General features: G+C 40.2%; 1 protein-coding gene across 5 annotated transcripts; it reads right to left on the bottom strand.

Annotated features, from left to right (window-relative positions):
* Positions 1 to 4772: 4772 nt before the first annotated feature.
* si:ch211-171h4.5 (myelin-associated glycoprotein) lies at positions 4773 to 21630 on the bottom strand. 5 transcript variants are annotated; one of them, XM_039820222.1, is made up of 12 exons: positions 21542 to 21630; positions 21012 to 21062; positions 20632 to 20840; positions 20213 to 20366; positions 17387 to 17541; positions 16156 to 16312; positions 13245 to 13381; positions 12024 to 12162; positions 10877 to 10976; positions 9495 to 9513; positions 7103 to 7180; positions 4773 to 5633 (listed from the first exon to the last, which is right to left on the bottom strand). In XM_039820222.1, the coding sequence occupies exons 2-12, from the start codon at positions 21058 to 21060 to the stop codon at positions 5538 to 5540; spliced, it is 1293 nt and encodes a 430-aa protein (XP_039676156.1). In that variant the 5' UTR covers positions 21061 to 21062; positions 21542 to 21630; the 3' UTR covers positions 4773 to 5537. The 5 variants fall into 5 exon arrangements, with proteins under 5 accessions (XP_039676156.1, XP_039676158.1, XP_039676157.1 ...); XM_039820224.1 differs by having other exon boundaries at positions 12024 to 12123; XM_039820223.1 differs by having other exon boundaries at positions 21012 to 21065; positions 21542 to 21599.
* Positions 21631 to 22319: the final 689 nt, after the last annotated feature.

Here is a 22319-nt window from a genome sequence, read left to right as displayed (position 1 = left end):
CCATAGATGCTTCAAAAGGCGTTCATGCTCAAAACTATTTTCTTTGCACTATTCTCCAAAACGCCACGGGTGTTTAGTCTCGCATTGCCAGACCTACCTCCACAGCGCTGCAGGGGAAGGTCTGGCTAGTCCACACAGCTTTCTGGGATAGGCAGCGCTAAGCGCTGGGCGCAATAAGGGTGCCTCTGCAAAATAGCCTCAGGAAGGAACTGGTTTTGGTGGAACAATGTGCTCGTTCAAAAGTTGTTTTAGATGTGCAACAGAAAACTCTAGCTGTCTCAATTTACCCTGCAGAGATCTGAGGAGCAGTTAAGCATTGTCCTCATAAATCCACCGGAGTTTAGAAGGCCAACACAAAGACAGAGGAAGGTGACGGACATCCAGCTAAAAATGAGGGACATCCGGCAGATGTTCCGGCAGCACCGAAGCAATCCCCTAAATTAATCATCATCGATATTTAGACCAGGGGGTGTGAAACCAAAATATTCTGTAAAAAAGCAAGAAGTTAAAGGTGCTGTAGATGGGATTGGGAAGATCCAGGACTTAGCCAAAAAATTTGAACATCGACAACTTCTCAGTCCCTCCCCCCCTTTCTGCTTCCTTTAAAGCCCAAACGGTCTCCTAAGCCCCTCCCCCACAAGAGAGAATGAATGCGTGTGCATGAGCAGTGATTGTTAGACACGCCCCCTGGCTCTAATTGGTGCATCTGAACAGGGAGCTGTGGATTTTTGCAAATCGCACTACAGGCTGTAGGTGGTGCCAGAGGAGCCGGATTATTTTTTTTAAATTACCTGCTTCATGTAATTTCAGCAAATATGACAGAAAGTTAGTAGACCATAGATCAAACATACAACTCTTTCAATGTATGTAATGTCATTTTTTTTTTTTTTTATTGTTACCACCTCGGTCGAGGTCCCGATCGAGCTGAGCCGATACAAGAAGGTGGAGTTAATAAATCACTGCAGTAACCAGCGTGACACAGGAAATCCTACAAAATCCTGCCATGTTTAAATAGCCAAACTACCATCAGTAACAGCCACTTTATTCATCCAGATTTGGAAAAAAATGGCACACGGCAAAACTACGGCGCACTATGCTGTACACTACGTACACTATGGTGTACAAGTGCAGATGTTCCTCTAATTGGTTGCCAATGAAAGGATCCAACTAGTGTCACATTGAAGATGATGCCATGGTAGTTTCACCAGGCGTCGCCAAGCGTTAAAAGTTGTTTGTGATATTTCAACTTTTATTTTTAAAATCACTCATATTCCATTCAGATTTTGTTTTTTATTTTTGGTTTGGCACTGTAATAAAACAATCCGATCAAGATTGTTTTGTAGTTCGTATCCTATCATCTACTGCAGGGGTGTCAAACTCAACTTCCCAGAGGGCAACACTGCAAAATAAGAATCCCATCAAGGGTCGGAAATGTTTAGTTTATTGATAGGCTTTTATTTAATCGAAAAAGTAAAATATCTTTGACTGTATTATTGCATGTGTCATAAGCCCTATTCGCACGGGATAAGTATTATCTAGGGACCTCATGTGAATTATAAATTACCCACCCACGTCTGATTTTCATCTGGCGCATTCGAACGGGATAAGCGAATGTGATTTTACTCAAATTTACTGACATTAAGCAACAGTAGAAACATGGGTGTGGGTAGCTCTGCTATGTGTGTTTGTGTGTGGTCAGATCTCGAGAACACACACGCACACAATCTCAACCGGGTAGTCAGTCATCGTCCGAACTGCGACCTCTCCTTTTTCTTTCTCTCACTTTTTTCTCCGGGTGGTGTCAAGCAGGGTCCGGTTAGATGGATAAAACAAAACATTTCACCAGGTTAAAATCTATTAGCTCAAGCTTTGAAGATCCCATGGCATGACAATTTCACTTTGAGGTTTTTTAACATTAATATGCATTCCCCCAGCCTGCCTAAGGTCCCCAATTGGCTTGAAATGGTGATAGGTGTAAACCGAGCCCTGGGTATCCTGCTCTGCCTTTGAGAAAATGAAAGCTCAGATGGGCCGTTCTGGAATCTTGCTTGTTATGAGGTCATAACAAGCAAGGTTACCTCCCCTTTCTCTGCTTTGCCCGCCCAGAGAATTTGGCCAACCCATGAGAGAGAGGCATCATGGCTTTCAAATGAGCAAAATGGCAGTTGGTCAAGGCCACACCCCCACCCTCTACCTTGCCCCTCCCTCTCTCCTCCTCAATAGATACAGGCACAGAAATGGCTTATCCTAAGGAAAGCTCATTGTGGGACTGGCTCTAGTGGCTGTAATTCTACACCAAGGCTGAATTTCGGGAAAGAGACTTCAGATACAGTATTAGGGGACCACTAAGGTCTGATAGAAAAGCATCCAAAGAGCACCATGTCATGGGACCTTTAAGCTTGATTTATTTGTAACATTAACCTCTAATTATGAAGTGAGCCCCCTCGCTTGATTGTGCATTATTTTTGATAAGCTATTGCTTGGAGATGTCTTGTCGTTATCTCTAGATGTATGATACAAACATAAACAATATACTTACCGCATGCTGCAATACATGTCATCCATCGCCATCTAATCATTCTTTTTGTCTTCGCACTTGTGGTGGTTTTCATCTTTCTCTTTCTGCAAATAGTATATGATGTATAGCGACATGACCCAGCACCCAAAACACTGTCAAAACACTCCAACGCACCCTCCATTCTTCGCGAAAGATGGATAAAAAGGCGCAAAAGAAGGAAATAGGTACCTTGAAAGACAGCCCCGCCAAATCCTGGACAAATCAGAGATGCCGATTTGCACGGGACTAATATTATCACAGGACCTCCGTTTTCGGCGAAATATGGTAGGTCATTTGCGGGGGAATTATTACTTTACAAATTACAGACATGACCGATTTGCACGGGATTAAGATCACAGACAACCTCCGCAATTATTACAAATGACTGGAGGTTACCAGGTAATACTTATCCCGTGCGAATAGGGCTATATAGTCTTCTCACTTACAGTTAAAACATAAACAATATAAAGTCCTAAAGAAGTCAGGAAAAAGTTCCTCAGCCATCCCAGAAAAGAAGCGCCCAAACTTTCAGCAAAAGTGCCAAAAATGTTGGAAAAAATGACAAAAATTTCAGCAAAAGTGACAAAAACGTCAGAAAAAAATAATAAAAATGTCGGCAAAAGTGTCAAAAAGTAGTTGGGACAAAATGTATTGTGAACCTAAATTGATATGCAGGCCGGATCTGCATCTGCGAGGGGCCTGATTTGGCCCGCGGGCCTTGAGTTTGACACGTGTGATCTACTGGCTTGACATCTGCGAGTTGATTCTGAAAAGAAATTACTTTTTTTTTTACAAATTCTGAAAGCAGATACGAGATCTCTGGAGAACAAAGCGACACGAAGCAGGGTTCAGTTCACAATGTTCTAAAGGTTTACAAGAATACATACATGTTCTTACAATCGCTACATTCACTTTGATGACGTGAGAGTATGTAGCTAAGAAAGAAGCTCCATAGAAAATGAGGATTGGTTCAAAGTAGGTTCACAAAGATAAATATCCAGAAAGGAAAACAGTGTTATAATTCCTAATACAAATTCATGACACCAATTAAAACAGATGAGAGAGGCTTTGTTCAGAGTTTTAAGAAAATACAACCGGCATGCACTTATTGGGACGAGATTGTGGTGGATGGTTGGATGCACCACAAGTTTTAGGCTATTTACACAAAGAAAGATTTTGGTTAAATATTGTATATAAGTCTTTTTGTCTCGTGCTTCAAGTCAGTGTAGACTTTATCAATAATTAACCAAGATATCTATCTTTCCTTAACTCCAAGTGCTTTAAATTCCCTGAACATAAAAATGTTTTTAACATGGTTTAGTTACAGTACTTCTACAGAGTGTAGATATTGTAGGAAAACTAAAAAAATGTGTTGACAGTAATATTTTGCAGATATATTTCATTTGTAGGCTACATTTTGCAGTGGCAGTCATTCGTGTCCTATGTCGAAACAAATCCATAATCCAGGTGGTGCTTTTCCTACTATTACGTTTGCTACTGCAAATTAGCTGTATGAATGGACATTTTTCAGAGACCAACTGTTGAATAAGTCACACTTTACTCACCCAGTTGAAGTAGCTCTGGGTGAAAGTGTCAGCTAAAAAAGCTAAATTGTAGCATCTTTATATTACTCACTTAACTTGGCTTGTGTCAAAGCTGCATTGTCAGTGGGTAAACAGCACCTGAGGAATGACGTTGCAGAGTTTCCAAGAAGCTACTAATTTCCTGCTTCTAATGAAATGTTTGTGATAGATAAACTTCCGCCCAACAGGATACAGAAACTTGAGAGCTGCATCCTGCATCCTCAAACCTCCCCAAAAACTAAACTTTTTTTTTATGTCTATGTTGCTGTCATCATATCACAGATGGTGTATGGCATCAAATGCTGAACTGCTGAACTTTGGGCCAGTGAAAGTGATGCACGGAAACATACGTCATAACGGTTGCAGAGATGACTCGCTCAACCTCCTTTTGTCATCAAAGATAATGCCATATGGGGTAGTGTAGCGGCCGTGTGTGTGTGTGTGTGTGTGTGTGTGTGTTATTGTCCTCAATAGTGGTTTTCACAGGCCCACTAATCATTTCCCCAACCACCCACGTTCCGGATATCATCCACTTTGTATCTGTGTTTTTTCTCTCACTCTCTTTCCTGACCTCTGTTGAATGGAGGAATGTGAGGAATGCAGCAGTGAATGGGCGAATGGGTGAGGCTGCATGCAAATAACTTCATTTTTTTATTTTTTTGCTCTGTGAATCTGATATGAGCACACAGAAAGTTTCAAAAATATTATCTGATGATGTTTCTTATTACATTTATTACTGGCAACAACGGAGCAAAAAAAAAAGATGCAAGCTGGCACTTGCATTACCACCTAATAGCTAAGGCATGAAAAGACACGTTTTGGCATTTGGCCCACGGACGCTTTGACACAGATTGTCTATTTTTAGGGATCAAACACACACACAGACTAAACTGCCACCAATTTAATCACATTAGGCAGGCATTCAGCATGACAGCCAGACAACAGTCAGATCGGCACCATAGAAAATAAATGAAGCGTGAATTCAAAGCAAAGTTTGAAGTAACCGGCGTGGAAGCGCTTCCTGTGATATTTCTTGAGAATGTGGGAGTTTGATGTGCTGGCGGAGACTCGGACATTACTCTGATCTCATTCTGGATTCTGTGCGAGGGGGATTAGATCATCATATATGGACAGTTATGTTATGCAGCTGTTACATTTTCCAACCAAGACAGAAGTTTATGTTGTCATAAGCACTGTGTGCTGCTTGTTACCAAGGTAGATGAAAAAGCAACATGCTTCAAAGAATGCTAAAAAAATAAGTAGATAAGGAATATGGAGTAGATACATTTGACATGTACGGACACATAATATTGTTATGTTTATCTAAAACTGAAGCTTTAACATACATATTTAGACTCCTTTAAAAGGAACATTTCAACCCAATTCTTCAGGTCAACTTAGGTGGCGGGTTGATTTTTGAAATTTGCTTCCAGGGCGATGGTGTTCTCATAGTCGGAAACGTCAGGAGAGGGCATCGTTTTAGGCTTTCGCGGCTAGTTGGCAAAAACAAAAATGCACACACATTAGAGTACAGGAACACACAGATAAGTATATACTGTTGCTAATTTAAATGTTTGTATAATGACCAAAAAAAACCTCCAAAACAAAACGAGAACTTTTAAAAGAAAATCAGTTGCAGTATTTTTGCAGTGTGCTAGGCCACGCTTTGCCAATTTCTGGTTTTTGAAAGTGGAAGTAATGACGGGCTTTTGTGACCAGCACTTTGCATTGTGGGTTAGGGTTTGTAGCGAGGTAGACTGGTCCAATGCATACTGTAGAATTTTTTCGGGATCAGTATGACATTTTTTTTTACATTTTGGCCATCTCAGTAAGTACTGAGGTTTTTTTGAAAATTGTCCATATCTGCTTTTCCCCTGCCATGTACTAACGCACTGCCACCTGCAGTAACACCTGGACACCTGTTCCACTTCCCTATCGGCTCAGTAACACCAAGGTTGGGTTGGTAACACAGATACCGGCCCGCTTCCATTCATTGACTACGTTTACATGCACATAATATTCCGGTTTTTGCCCTTATTCCAAAAAAGACAATATTCCGACTAAGCTGTTTACATGGCTAATGAATGTGAATATTCCACTAATATTCCCGTTTAAATGTAGCCGTGCAAAATACGATTTTTTTCAAAGTTCACCAGCGATGGCGGACTTGTTGGACTGTGCAAACACAATCTCCCTCTTTCATTCCTTCAACCAACTTCTTGAAAAGGTCGGCATAGCGATGTGTGCGCATATCCAAAAACCTGTTGATATCCAAGTCTTTGATAATTAAAAAAATTAGCTGTGTTTCTCCTTCTTATCGGGTCTGCAGCCTTGCAAACTGTTGGATGGTTGGTTTGTGTACAGAAACCACATAGCAACGCACAGAGCTGACATAAACCTGCCGTGATATCCCTGATTGAGATGCATATCCCGAATGCGCTGTATGTCCAAAGAGTGCCTATAAAACCTGAATAATACCAGAATTTCCCACATCTTAATCGGAAATGCTATATTCGGAAAAAGGCCTTATTCGGAATATCCAACCGGAATATGCTGTTTACATGACCTGTATCAAATTCGGAATATTGTCATGTTCGGAATAATAGTGGAATATTGGTGTGCATGTAAACGTACTGACTGTCACCTCCCCTACCTGCTTTCGACTTTTGCCTATTTTCGACCTCGGGTAAACTTCTTATTTTACCAGCCTGATCACAGAGTCGTGCTTTTGGCTTCAAACCTTTTTTAGTGAGCCTTTAGTGTCTCTGTTATGCTACATCACCCTTTTCTTTCTGCTTCCTCTCAATTTATTTTTAATGTTAATCCTACTTTTCACAACTGACACATGTGCACATGTACAACAGTTAGTTAGATATCTCGTGTCGAAATCTAGTGTTGTCTGATTTTAACACAAAATAAGATGATTTATCACCATGAATATGTATATAAGGTTTGCAGATACCTGGAGTTGGTCATAGTCAGCAGTGACACTGCAGGTCCTCAGATCAGAATAGGTTTGTTCCCCCTTCAGCTCAATCTGCTGAGAAAATGAAAGAAATCATATTAATCCAGGTAACATCTTCCTTCATATTCATGAACACATTTTAACTTGCCTGAAAGCCCAAACTCATTTGACATCAACCACCCACATAGAGTGAAATGTATTTAAAGTAAATGTTGACTCTTACTTTGGGAAAGTTGAAAAAAAAGGTGCTTTGAACAACTCTAACCGCAGCATTGGATGTTTTCATTGAGCATGTTTTCAGTATTTCAGGATGTGAGAGCAATACCATGACTGAATTTCACTACTCTGTGTAATGTTGTTAGAGGGGCTATAAAAAGAGGAAGTAAAGGAAAGTAAACTGTGATTATGTTGTGGCATTACATTGGCAGTGGAGCAATTAGTAAAATTGACTGTTCCAGGTCACGTATAAACGTCCACACTCAAAGTAGCATTTATTTTTTGCATGTGTCAAGATTAGGCATTGAAAACATTTCCAGTAATTGTTGAATTTGTCATACATACATATATATATATATATATATATATATATATATATATATATATACTCTTTAAATTCCCAAACCCCAACAATTACAGTAATTCCCTCAAGAGCAAGCATTAGCAGTGGCTGTTGCGACAGTGGCAAGGAAAAACTCCCTTTTAGGAAGAAACCTCGGCAGACCCAGACTCTTGGTAAGCGGTGTCTGACGGGGCCGGTTGGAGGTGTGATGAACAGTGGCGTAATAGTCACATTAGAGATAATGGAACAGTGACTTTGAAGGTAGTCGTGGAAGTTCATGTCATAGCAGGGCACGTCGTGTCATACTGAGTAGTGTGGTCTCCTATACCGGATCCTGATTACTCTGGGCGTATGAACATCACAGCAGGGCGTTGTGGGATGTAACGTGGCACTGCAGAGCATGGGTGGATGCGGCGGACGCAACAGGACGCAACAGGACGCAGCAGGACGCGTCCGGGCATTGCAGGGAATCGCAGAGCTTTGCTTATGAAGAAACATAAGGACTCCGGGGAGAAACTCCCCAGAGATAGGTTAGTAACAAGAATTTTTGGGACAGGATGCATACAAAAGGAAACAAGTGAAAACAGAGATGAGAGAGCAGCTCAGTGTGTCATAGGAAGGAAGGAACTTCCCCGGCAGTCTAGAATTATAATAGCATAGCTAAGAGAGGCAGGTTAGCTTAGAAAGAGGTGCCGGATCGTGCTTGAACTCTCCCCTGGCGGATCGGGCTGTACTGGCCTGCCTCCCTCTACTCTCACTATGTTATTGATTATATGGTAACTTATGATTTATAAAGATATACAAAACAACTAGACCTATGTTATATATTTTGTTGAGTTTGGTACTTACATTATACTAAATGTTTCCAACAAGGTTCAAACCCAGAGAAATTTGTATTTTATTCAAGGCAACGGCCCATTACATTCGGACGCCTGTCAATGGCGTCCTATCCCCTTTATGCATGCGTCAGCATTATGGTTGTCTGCCAGAAGCTGTCATAAATGGACTTTTTATCCAGTTTTAAGACACATTTTTACGATCTTTTTTTTTTTTTTTTACATCTTGGTTGTTTTTTAACTCTATATTTTCAGCAGATGAAAGATTTAGTCTTCGAACATCTTGATCTTAAGTTGTCAGAGAAATAAGCTGAGCAAACGTTAGCGTTAGCGGCTCGCAGCCTCTCCACTAACGAGCCTGTGTCTTTCATCATTGTTTTACCGGTTTCAATCACCAGGTCCATTTATTTTGGAGAGGAGGAGACTTCTGCAAATAATTTGGCTCCCATTAAAACCCTCCTGACCGATGAACACTGAAGGAATCCTCACCGGGAGAAGCTAACTGCAATGACAGCAACAGCTTAGGGTTAGGGTTGTTCAGACAACAACTCGCATGATCCCATGATACTTCACGATGTCACCAAATTGAGTCTTTTGTTATTGTTTTGATTGAGAGACCCTTAACAGCATGAATGGAAGTTTGTATGTTTAAGACTTTGTACTCCTACACCTGTATATTTTGAAAATGAATAAGACCAAGATTGTTTGTTTATTTTGTGAATGCTGCAGGGAAGAGATTCACTTTTTCAAAGGACAAAAAAACAAACGTATTACATATGTGTAACATTAGTCACCCCGACTTCCTGCTTCGGTCAAACTGAGAGGGCGAAGGATGTCAGCCAGACGAGACAGTGACTAGACCGTGTTATGCAGACAATGTCAAAACTCCTTATCAGATCTACTAGTATTAGTGCTGTGCGGGGACTCATTTTTCACTGTCTCTCGTCTGGCTGCCTGCCACTTTCTCTGATTGAGGTGAACTGTTTCTGCTTACCTTCAGCCTCCTGGAAATACTTGGGACGAGAAGAAAAACAAACAGAGAAGGAATGTTAACCAAAATTACTAAGACACCAAGATGAACATAAATTATTGTGTCATAAATTACAGCATGTCTGATTTTCAAGAACTGGGAGTGTCTTATAACTCAAGTACAACATCTTGATATAATATTACAGTAAGAAAACTCTAACCCTCTAAAACTGTGTTTCTGACATGGGGGTACATGTACCCCTCTTTCAGACAGATCTCATGAAGTGGCGTATCTATGACTTGCCAATTCGTATGCCATTATTGGCGTTATCAAGACGCATACTCGCTTTTTAGCGTGTTTATCAACGGCGTTTGGCCTCCATTGACTTACATTACCTTGCGATTGCGTGTGAATTGACGCCGTAGCGAGTAGTATGAAAGGCCGAAAATCCGCGTAGGGAGGATGGTCGAGGTGGAGGATGGGTCAAACACAGGACTTTCACCCAGGAGACCGGGGATCGTGTCCAGCGTGTCATGTTTCCTTTCCACGTTTGTTGTTTTCCTAAACCCAACCCCGTTGTTCTTTTCCTGAAGATTTTTTTTTTTTTTTATTTAATGTTTATTTGACAGGGACAAATGCATAGAACATTGCTTTATAAAGAATACAAAGTAGATGCCATGCATACAGGTTTATAGCCATGACTAATTTGCAACCCTTGTCCCCTGACAACCAGTTCTGGCATGTGACGTTTCTTTTCCACTTTTGTTCTTTTCCTAAACCCAACCCACGTGTGACATTTCATAAACCTTCGCGATAACGCGTAGCCTCGTGATAACACACCACATGGCATTAGAAAGTGGTGTGTATGTTTACTCTGTGACGTTGCAGACTGCCGTCCGCTGTATACAGCGTAGACATACACGCGGATAGCTCAAAATGCGTACAGATAACACGCCAGTTGGCTTTAGAAAGTCGCGTGTATGTTTATGCAAAGTCATGATGTCATGTTGGTTCTTTGGAGTACTGCAGGGTAATTGAGATAAAAAATAAAAAAAAATGGTAATTTAAAAAAATATATCAGTCATGCATACTTCCCTGAAATAATTATACCATAATAATACATTTATTAAGTTATGGTTTCTAAACATTTATAGTAGCATTTAAGTGTTTTTCAGTTACATGGTCTTTGTTTAGTAAATCAGACACTGACAGTGCAGCGCCTTAATGTACCTCTTTACATATGCTTCTTTTTCTACCAAAAATGCTCTTCGCTCGTGACGGGGTACTAAAAAAATATTTCAAAGGGGGTACATTGTTGAAAAGGTTAGAGAACCACTGCTCTAAAACAATGGGAGATGTGGAGGAGGGAAATGAGAAGGTGGAAATGGCAAACACTACATTCTTACCTTTGATACTTGTACACATCCACAGCGACAGTCATAATGCAGAGGACCAGCAACACTCCACATATAATGTAGGGAATCATCACACCACTCTCGCTGCTGCCTGAGCAACAGAATTAAAACACAATTGAACAACAAGACAACAGGTTATTAAGAGTCGGAAAAATAAAAATAAAACTGCTTTTATCGGTGGAAATGAGGTGGAAGGGGCCAAGGAAGAACCCATTTACTTTTGGAGTGGATCCAAATCATGGGGCAGATGCACAAATTATTTTTCACTTTTGTTAACATTGCGATTCATTTGGTGTCGGAATAATCTGAAAAAGAACTTCTAGACAGAACATTCAAACTGCATTAACATTGGTGAAATAGGGCATGTCTTGGCAGAGGTCTGCACTTCTAGTTTAATATGCTTCTGTTTATGTTGCTTGTTGCTGTATGCATGTATTGTGTTAACCTGTTATGAAATGTGTTGTTTACTTTGTAGCTTTACTTTGCAGCTTTACTTTAATTTGTAGCTTTACTTAAAGGTGCTGTAGGTAGGATTGGGAAGATCCAGGACTTAGCCAAAAAATGTGAACATCAACAACTTCTCAGTCCCTTCCCCCCCTTTCCGCTAAAGCCCAAAATGTTCTAAGCCCCTCCCCCCACAAGGGAGAATGAATGTGTGTGGATGAGCAGTGATTGACACTGATTGGATTTTTGCAAATCACACTACAGGCTGTAGGTGGTGCCAGAGGAGCCAGATTTTTTTTTTTTATTACCTGCTTTATGTAGTTCTACTGGAACATAGGGTCAGTTTTAGCAAATATGACAGAAAGTTAGTTTTATAAGGCTTACCTACTGCACCTTTAACTTTGTTGCAAAATACCAAAAAAAAAAAAAAATGCTCTCTTGCCAGTTTGTGTGTATTTTACTGTAGATTTAATCTCATTCACATTCTGTTTCCTTTATCAGTGGGTGGTAAATCCTTCTCTAGTGAATTGGATTACTCTCACTTATGAATCAGTATTCACAAGATATTCCCTGATTCACTGACTGCTGACCGAATCATCAGACACAATTCCAAGTCAGTGCTTGTGCCGATGACCAGAGTAAGAGCACTGGCATGATGAAGCTGTTATAGCGTTGCTAGTGTTGTGACTCTAACCTGTAGTAGCGTTGACCTCCAGAGACACAGGTCGGGACCTCTGAGAGCCCCTCGGGCTTTGAGCTTCACACAGATACTGCCCGCTGTCGTTCTGATGGACCTGCAGGACCAGCGTTTCTCCTTCCCCCTTCTTAGTCAACTAAGATGAGGAGAGGTGATACATTTTCCAGTAACATGTCAAAGCTAGAGAGAGGCAATGTTTTTTGGGGAAAAAAACACAGTAGTCCTCTGTGCTGTTTTAGTTCATACATGTGTAAATCAGGAAAACCAAAGTACAGCTTTTGAAAGAATCTGGATTTTATACTGCATACTGAATAGGATGTGCTTGGATCTCTTATCGTAGTTAGTCGACTAACACACATATGATTTTGCGGACTGGGGTTGCAAATTAGCCAATTGGCTAGAAACCTTTTATGCAACACATCTACACATATTGTTATGGCTTTGATTATGATAATTATGTATGTAATAATGTACGCTGCATTGTCCCTGACAAATAAACTAATAAAATAATTTTGTCGACTAATCAATTATCGACAGATCTGTAAAAATGAGTTTCTCCACAAAGAATCATGCAAAACCACCACTTTAAATTTTGTGTTAAACAGAGATGTGCTCATAAGTCTATTGGAAATAAGTAATTTAGGATGAAAAAAGCATAAAAAGTGACTTATCGACCACAGAAATATTAGTAAACTAAGACCAAAACAACCAATTATTCGACTAATCAACTATAAGAGGAGGCAGCCCTAAACATCTCATTCAAAGACATGAACACTAATCTGCTGCTATAGAAGTTTCCACTCTTCTGGGTTCTGGCTTTGCACCTGACTTTTGAACCTGCCTGCAGGGATTGCTTCCCATTTAGTAACAAGAACATCAGAAACTGTTTAGTAATGAGGTCTGGCTTGCAGTTTGTGTTGCAGTTCATCCCAAAGGTGTTGGATGGGTTTGACGTCAGGGCTCTGTGCCAGTCAAGTTCTTCCACACAAAAGTGAGAAAATCATTTCTATATGTAGCTGGTGTTGTGCACTTTGAGTTGAATATCATTGTATGCTGCAGCATTAAGACCCCCTTCACATTGGAGCTAAGGGGTTGAGCTCAAACCGACAAACACCTGCAGATTAAAGATCCATGAATGTATCAGAAGAGCATTGTCCACATACTTTTGTCCACATGGAGCAGGTGAAAAAAATGAGTTTCTGAAAGATTGTCTCTTACCTTTCCACTGTCGGCTCTGTACCAGGTGTAGAGGCTCACAGGGGGGTTAGCATCACTCCAACATGTAAACGTCACAGCCCCGCCCTCAGAAACAGGACCAGACGTCACCAGTGTTGCCACGGGGACTCTAGGAGCATCTGTTGGAAAACAGACAGTGATATCTGTTGTTAAAGGGACTATATACAACATTCAGAACATTAATATTGCAGCAAACACATATTTGCAATGTAAAGATATAATGGAGTAAAGGCATCATGAGCAGAGAACAAAGTCACAATTCCTCTCTTTTGTGTGTGTTGTAATCAGAGATTCTCGTTTTTTTTGTTTTGGTAGCTGGGCCGGCCATGAGTGCATGTGAGTGCATGTGAGATTCTCCCTGTTAAAAGGTGCCGTAGGTAGGATTGTGAAGATCCAGGACTTAGCCAAAAAATGTGAACATCGGCCGCCCAGATAGCTCCGACCTGCGGCCCTTTGCTGCATGTCATTCCCCCTCTCTCTCCCCTTTCATGTCTTCAGCTGTCCTGTTGAATAAAGGCCTAAGAATGCCCCCCCAAATTTTTTTTCGACATCATCGACAACTTCTCAATCCCTCCCCCCTTTCTGCTAAAGCCCAAAATGGTCTCCTAAGCCCCTCGCCCCACAAGGGAGAATGAATGCGTGATTGACACGCAGTTAGACACCCCCCCTGGCCCTGATTGGTGCATCTGAACAGGGAGCTGTGGATTTTTGCAAATCGCACTACAGGCTGTAGGTGGTGCCAGAGGAGCAAGATTTTTTTTTTATTGCCTGCTTCATGTAGTTCTACTGGAACATAGGGTCAGTTTCAGCAAATATGATAGAAAGTTAGTTTTATAAGGCTTACCTACCGCACCTTTAAACTGTTAATTAATAATACAAAACACAATCAACAAATAAATGATGACCTATTTTTACATTAAGATAAGACTTTATTGATTCACAAACTACCCAGCAGTGTTTAAAGTAATTAAAAGTTTGGATCCACCTTGAGTGAGTGATATAAACATTAATGCATCGATAATTATAATTCAATTATTTAATTGTTTTCAAATAGTCCATTCTGCATAATAAGTACTTTTACTTGTGGTACTTGAAGTACATTTTGATGTTACCACTTTTGTAAATGCATGACTTTTTACCTGTCAAAGAGTATTTCTACTTTTACTTAAGTAAAAGATGAGTACTTCTTTCTCCACTATCACAACACAGTACCACTGCCTGCAATGCAGTAACAAAGGCACCTTGTGTCATGCAGCCAAACACTTGAGTGGTTCATTGCTTTCGTCAACACCAAGTTATGACAAGTTCAGCTCTTGAAACACTGACTGGTTTAGGAAAAACTTCCGTCTGTTCAAAAAGAAAAAGAAAAATCCCCTTCAGGTCAAGTGAGACGAAGTCATGTTGAAACAAGTTGACGTTGTTCTGTATCTAACACAGTTATCAACCTAATGGGCAATAAATCAGCATGAGTGTTCTTCATAATGAAGGAAAGAAGTAAGGGAAAAAGAACTGAATGAATAAATTAATCATAAATACAGTATGTGGGTATTACTCAGAAATTCAAAGAGAAAACAACCATGTGTTGCTAAATGAGTGACTTTTTAGAGTTAAATTGTTTCCTCAATAAAGCTTTCAGTGATCATTTGGTCTAAGGAAGTGGTCACCAAACTTTTTTGACTTCCCCTCCTTTTTAAGTCCCCTAAGTTATGGACTGTAACGACTTACATTTAAACTGTACTTAATTTTAATTTCTACTCAACTTCAATTTAAAGGATAATATGTACTTTTTACACCACTACATTTATTTTGATAACTTTAGTTACTGGCCACTTTAAAGATTCAGATTATTAATACAAAATATATTCAACAAATACAATCATGTATTATTATAGGTTAAGCTACACCACAGTATACGAAGTAGTTGCGCCACATTTTTATATATTGTTGAAATTGGCCATTCTGTGGAACGAGTGCTTTTACTTTTGGTACTTTAAAGGAACACGCCGACTTATTGGGAATTTAGCTTATTCACCGTAACCCCCAGAGTTAGACAAGTCGATACATACCCTTCTCATCTCTGTGCGTGCTGTAAAGCTGTCTGACGTCTCCAGCGGCATCAGCCCATCACAGAACAGGCAGGTGAATGGTTCCCGTAATCCTACTGCTCCGAATAAGTGACAAAATAATGCCAACATGTTCCTATTTACATGTTGTGATTTGTAGAGTCACAGCGTGTACAAAAAACAACGTAAAATGAGACACAGCCATCTTCTAACCATAAACAAACCGGGAACTATATTCTCAGGCGGAAGAATATAGTAATTGGGCGGAGTGATATGCTCGCAGCAAGCCTGTCTGAGAATATAGTTCCCGGTTCGTTTACGGATAGAAGATGGCTGTGTCTCATGTTACGTTGTTTTAGGTACATGCTGTGACTCTACAAATCACAACATGTAAATAGGAACATGTTAACGTTAGTCCTTGTCACAATTTGGCAGACAGTAGGCTAGTTGGAACCAGTTACCTGCAGGATCTGTGCTGGGCTAAGCTAATGCTGGAGCCGTCAGACAGCGTTACATTACGCACGGAGATGAGAAGGGTATGTATCGACTTGTCTTACTCTGGGGGTTACGGTGAATAAGCTAAATTCCCAATAAGTCGCGTGTTCCTTTAAGTACGCTTTGATGCTAATGAATTGTCAGCAATGGAGAGAAAACTTTTCAGAGAGGTCCACATTTTAAATAAAAGCTATTGTAGTCGCTCAAATGTATTTGGATATCAGGGCTTTTGTTTCCACATGAATAAAACATCCTGTGCTACTGCAGCAGAGGCCACTGTGGTACTCTTTCTACCTCTGCATGGTTCATATAAACACAAACACTGAGTGTCTCACACAGGACGTCGAGACTCTGAGTCGCTGAAGACGGCTGGCTGCTGCCCCCTTTTGTCAGCGGGTAGGAGACAGAACATGAGATGTTCTGCTTGTGATGCTCGGCTGAGGCGATGAAGGTCAGTGTGGACGTCATGATCGTCTGTCCATCCTCCACACTCTGCTTTTGCAAAAAGAGATGGGAAAACAAATAAATTACTGAAAAGTTGATGAAATAAAGCACAGTGTATAACAAAAAGCTACCTATATGATACTCAAGAAGCTATAATATAAATGAGTTAGGGAACAGTGGAGGAAGAAGTTTGTTTAAGTAAATGTGGCAATACAAATGTGCAAAGTGCATTAAATGTCCGACATCACAAAGTTAAGTGAAAGCATCATCAGCAAAATGTATATAAGATGTAAAAATAAAATTATGCTCTATTAATATCATAGTATTAATGGAATTATAAAACAGCAGTGAAGCTCATTTTAAATCTGTTATAAAGTTGGGTAGTTTAATCTGAAACAATTCATCATATTTTATAATATGATCATATGTTGTTAAAGTGACTTGTGACCATAGCTGTAAAATACATGTAGTGACGTAAAAAACATGCAATATTTCCTTTCTAAATGTAATGGAGTAGAAGTATAAAGTAGCATAAAATGGAAGTAAATTATAAATACCTCGAACTTGTACTCAACAATACGGCTTACGTGACTCTTTATTTTCCGTTTCTTTTTTAAAAACCCTAGTATATTTTATATTTCTGTTGCAGAAAATGTTTTATTTTTTACACGAGAGACAAATAAGGGATTCAAAAATCATGATCCTTCCCCAGCAGAGCTGTCAGGACCTGGCTTCATGAATAATCCACACTACATGACATGTTTCTCCATTACCACGATAACACACTGTAGTTTGTGCATTTTATTATTATTCTGCAGCAGAAAATAGTACCCAACAAATGCACAATTTCGTCCAGCAACGTGTGGTAGTTTTAGGAGATGATTTAGCTATTTTAAAAATGAAAGGATATATTTGTGAACTGTTTTTAGAGCTTCACGTATTCACCTCGAAGCTGAGAGCAAAATGAAAAGGAGGGGACTCGGAAAACATTTCAAGGAATTTGTTGACGATGAGAAAAATCTAGAATGAAGTCAGCCTCATCACGAGTATAATAATTGAGTAACCTGCACCTATAATGTCCTCGGTAAATGAATGAAAGAATGAAGTAATGAATGAATGAACCTGCTGCATTTGTGTCTGCTCCTGGCCGGAGTCTCGGGGGAGCCAGGTGACGGAGGGGGGCAGGGCAGGGCAAGGCACTGGGAGCGAACACTGCAGCCTCACCTGGGCCCCCTCTAACACCTGATTCACAGTGGTCAGCAGGGGAGAAGGCGGCTCTGGTAGGGAGGAATGAGATATCACATTACAGAGATCACAAAGAGACATTCACAGACCTGATATTTTGCTCAGGTTTAAACTCCACTGACTCCTTAGAAAGTTATCTGTCTCTTTAGCTGCTAAATGCTCCACGTGTTCCCCAGCTGGTCGCTAACTGTGTCCGTCTGCTGTTTGGTGCTGAGTGGACAGTGGGTTTTTTTCTGCTGCTAAGCCAAACAAACACTCAAACAATCTAGGAGTTAGTGACAGATTGGTCTATATCCACGACGTTCCACTTCCTGTATTGCTCCGGTGCCACTTGAAATTCCGCCGGATCACGCTATTTCCGCCCGGATATCCATTAACGTCTGCTTTCTTTGTGTTGATTTCATGAGGACTATGGTTAGCTGCTCCTCAGGGTAAATCCAGACAGCTAGGGGACTGTTCATTATTTCTTTAAGGGGCCACCGGAGGAGATTGGGGACCTTTAGTCAAAATAAACTTGACCCTCCCCTCGCCAGTAACAAATTTTCTATGACCCTCCAAAACAATCTGGAAAAAAGACATGACCCTCCCCCAACAATTTATTGATACCTTCTGTACTGGTTTGCGCTTGGCAAAAATATACAGATTATCATTGTTTTTTACAGCAATGACATACGTGACTAAACCTCTGCTCTTATCCCACTCCTCTGTTATGGTGTGGGGGCCATTTCAGTAGATTTACTCACTAACGTTGTTGTGGAAACACAATAAGCATGGAAACTAAATGCACACTTCCTGCATTACTGCATTACTTAAATTACTAAGTTACTCCTCTAGTAAACTAGTATTCACATGAAATAAAACAATAAAACATTGAGACCATTCAGCAAGGCACTCTGGGTAACATTCAACACACAAACTGGTTGCTATGGACTCGTCACTAGGCTTCCTCCACTTCGCCGTTTAAACAAAGTGGAATAAACGTATAAAAGTCCAAATCTACACAAAACCCGCAATCAATTAGTAAGCTGACATCAAATGTGGCATTTAGGAAACCTTTATTGTAACCTTGGCACGGTAAGATGTCCAGATAGTGCAACAGTTATTTTCGTTTTTTACATCCTGCTGCTCGTATCGTCAGCCAGGAAATACTTTTTTTACTAAAGCAGTATATGAAATCAGATGTATTACCTACCACCATTTAGGTGTTTTGTGTTTTTTAGCTAAGATATTTATAAAATATCTGGTCATGCCATTATTCCACTCATTTTTTAAACAATGCAATTACCTGTTTCAGCCACCAGGGGGGCAGTGCTCCCCGTTCCCCACAGCAAACTCATGGGTCAGACCCATCTGGTAGCGAAGGAGGGCCGAGACTAAAGAGCTACATGGAAAAATATGCACCAAATAAGCCACTTTGAAATTTTTGAATTTTCTCCCCTATTTTCCTCCGGTGGTCCATTCCATAAATACCGAACGGTCCCTAGTTAGACTATCTGTCCAATCTGAGTTTTCTGTTGCACGACTAAAACAACCTTTGAACGTACACATGTTCCACCAAAACAAGTTCCTTCCCGAGACTATTTTTGCTCTGTTGGGCATGACGATTGTGATTGGTTTAAAGAAATGCCATTAAACCAGAGCATGTTTTTCTCCCATCCCGGAATGCTGTGTGGACTCGCCAGACCCTCCTCCGCAGCGCTGTGGAGGACGGTCTTGTAAAGTGAGACTAGTGACAGATTAAGTTATGGTCAATCATTTTGCAATCTATCTATCTATAAATTGCAGGAACGTCTGTCTGTCTGTGTGTGTGTGTTAAGTGCATATCTCTTGAAGCGTTAGTCCGATGGATTTCAAACTTGACAGGTGTCTTGCTATGGGCATGAGTAAGTGCGGTGCCAAGTTTGACGTTGTTTAGGTAAGAAACACAAAAGATATCGTCGGTAAAAGAAGCACACATTGGCTTTTGCTGCTCTAGCCGCTGGCCCCTCCCCCTCTCACACTGAGTGAGCAGTGAGCAGGACCAGAGACAGATAAAGAGCAGCAGAGCTTTGGCAGCTAAAATGTGACATACACCTCAGACCCAAAAACATGCAAAGTAGCACTACGTTAACAATCAAACGACAATGTTTCTCTCTCTCTCTCTGTCTCTCTCTCTCTCTCGCTCTCTCTCTCGGTCTCTCTCTGTCTCTATCTATCTATCTCTCTCTCTCTCTCTCTCTCTCTCTGCGCGCGCACACACACACACACACGGTCTGGTTCTGGTGGTTGATGATCGCAGATATGTGCTGATTAGCTCTCATAACAGGCCAGTTGGGTAGCACACTGCCATGAGTCCATGAGGCTAATATCTAATTACTCCACATTGTCATTGTGATATTTTGTGATTAGATTCTGATTCTGTCAGGTAAATGCAGTAGTACAAGGTCTTCCTCTGATGTAGAAGTAGCCTACACTGTAAGTCAGTAGTAGGGTATACAGGGGAGGTGCATATGAAGTGGTTTGGGGTCCTTCTGTAAGTAATTTTGGGGTACAATTTGGTTTTGAAGAATTCTACAAGCAGCAATACCACAGGCCAAGCAATCGGCCCGTTCCAAACAGGCACATTTTCAATGGGCACCGCACTAGTTAGTCATGAATATGAGACAGAATCAGTTACCTTTTTAAAAAAATATATTTTTTGTCTTTGATCACATCCATTCATACCTGGTAGGGAGGTAATGATGACTCCATCAACAAAATTGAACTTGACGTGGTTTGAACAGTCCAGCCTGAAGAAGTACTTGTCGCTGTAGTTTTCGGAGAAACTGTGGAACACTGTAGTGCAATCCTTCTTCGTTAAGTCCCCAAGTATTAGCCCCTAAAAAACGTTTCATTTGAAGATCAGAAGTTCCCAAACATACTAAATATGTTGTAATTTCCTGTTTCTTAAACAATTAAACAAGTGACATTACTAATGAAAACAGCACTGACACCTTTGATGATTTAGGCCCAATAAATCTTTAGTAGTAAGCGGAAAATTTGTTACATTTTAATTAATTAACAAATTGCTTGATTGTTGCTTCAGAGGTAGCAGTTCACTTAAATGATAACTCGTGAGTTTTGTGTCACAAAGGACCACTTACTTGTATGGTGTTAGAGTGAGGAGTGCGTGCATTGAAGACGAAAGGACCGGCCATGCTTCCTTTCCTCCAAATCCCGCCATCTGAGCAGTTTAGGATGTTTGCTTCCTCATTGTTGGGGATCTGGAAACGACATGGGACTGTGACACAGGAGTCACTGAGGCCCATGATGCTTTTGGGCAGCGTCACACCCCAAATTTGACAAAAGACACCTGAAGGGGCAACATTGAAGTATTTAAAATGCAGATGTTTGTGACAAATCAACAGGATATGCAATACTCTCTCTACCACAATCCTTCTCCTTTTACTGGAAAATATCAACAACAAAACGACACTTCCACCTCTTGAAATACCCGTTACATTTGCGATCAGGAACTACCGACCTTGCATCAGAGCGGTGAGCAAAATGACAACTGCCAGACCAACACCCATCTCTGCTAGAGGAGATAGAAATTAAATCAAGATGTCCCATTGAACATTTAAACAAAAATAAAGAGAGAGAAAAGGCAATAATTAAATAATTCACAAAATTATTTCTGCTAATGATGCAAAAAAAATTACAATTTATTTACTCAGACAATGGATCAAAGAGAATCGCCTTCCGGGAAGCAATTAAAATATAACGTGGCATTTTGTGGATGCTGTTGTTTAATGTAATTAATAATAGCACTTAAAATAAGGAATTGAACCTCTAACTCTGCTTTGCCTTAAGTGTAAAATAAGTCATACCGAGATAAATCAAAACGAATTTCCCATGAGAGACATCATTTTATACTGATTTCCAAACCCAAATTTTTGACTTAATCAACAGACGTTTCATTTTAGGTGACAGAAATTAAATATTAAAGTTAAACAAGTCATTTAGGAAACCTCTGATTTTAGACAACACACACATTGATATACTTGATCTTACCTGTGAAATGATGACCAGCAGAGTTTAATGTGTTTGTTCAGTGAATGAGGAAGAAGAAAGTTAGCAGTGAGCTTCTGTTTTATGTGTCTGTGGTGAAATCTCAACTCTGTGTGTGTATGTGTGTGTGTGTGTGTGTGTGTGTGTGTGTGTGTGTTCTTGTCCTTGAGTATTTTTTTTCTTTCTTTATTTTAAACACTGTACTTATTATAGTTTTTCTTCTAAAAACAAGAGTCTACAGCCATAGCATTTTTACCAAATTGACCAAAAGCTAAATTCCATTAACCCCAAATATGTTGGTGTTGATGCTAAAATCATGGAGACAGAAACAAAACTCTTTACAGGACTAAAGGTGAGTGAACAATTACCTTTTTATAGTTTAGGGGAGTTGATCCCTTAAATTGAATCAAACCTGATGTAGTGCTACGTTGTCTTTCTGCACACTTGTAAATATTTAGCAAGGCTTCAAAAACTGGGGGATCACAATGAAACAATTTCACTTTCTGCCACCACAGGGCAGCATAGCAGCAGAATCAGATGTTAGCAGGCAGCTGTTATAAGAGCACATTCCCAACCCATACCAAATGTCTGTGATTAAATACTTGTGAGGGCTATCGTTTACATAACATCAACCTTTACCGTAATCTTAATATAAACTTTAATTTAACCTTAATCCTAAAATGTTAACCCTCAAACAGCCTATTGAAGAAGTGACTGATGTCCTCATTCTAAAGGTCTAAAACTCTATCGGGCCTGACAAAGCTTGAAGGACGAGAACACA

The sequence above is a fragment of the Perca fluviatilis genome, chromosome 13, assembly GCF_010015445.1.
Source record: "Perca fluviatilis chromosome 13, GENO_Pfluv_1.0, whole genome shotgun sequence".
Taxonomy (NCBI): Eukaryota; Metazoa; Chordata; class Actinopteri; order Perciformes; family Percidae; genus Perca; species Perca fluviatilis.
The sequence above is the reverse complement of the archived record's forward strand: the minus strand, read 5'-3'. Positions and strand labels throughout refer to the sequence as shown.

Excerpts from the sequence above, each read along its gene's own strand:
- si:ch211-171h4.5 (XM_039820222.1), bottom strand. The coding sequence starts at position 21,060 with ATGGGTGTTGGTCTGGCAGTTGTCATTTTGCTCACCGCTCTGATGCAA. Across the intron at positions 16,313-17,386 it reads AGCAGACACAAATGCAGCAG|AGTGTGGAGGATGGACAGAC; the intron begins GTTCATTCATTC and ends TTGCAAAAGCAG. Across the intron at positions 12,163-13,244 it reads ACAGAGCCGACAGTGGAAAG|TTGACTAAGAAGGGGGAAGG; the intron begins GTAAGAGACAAT and ends TCCTCATCTTAG.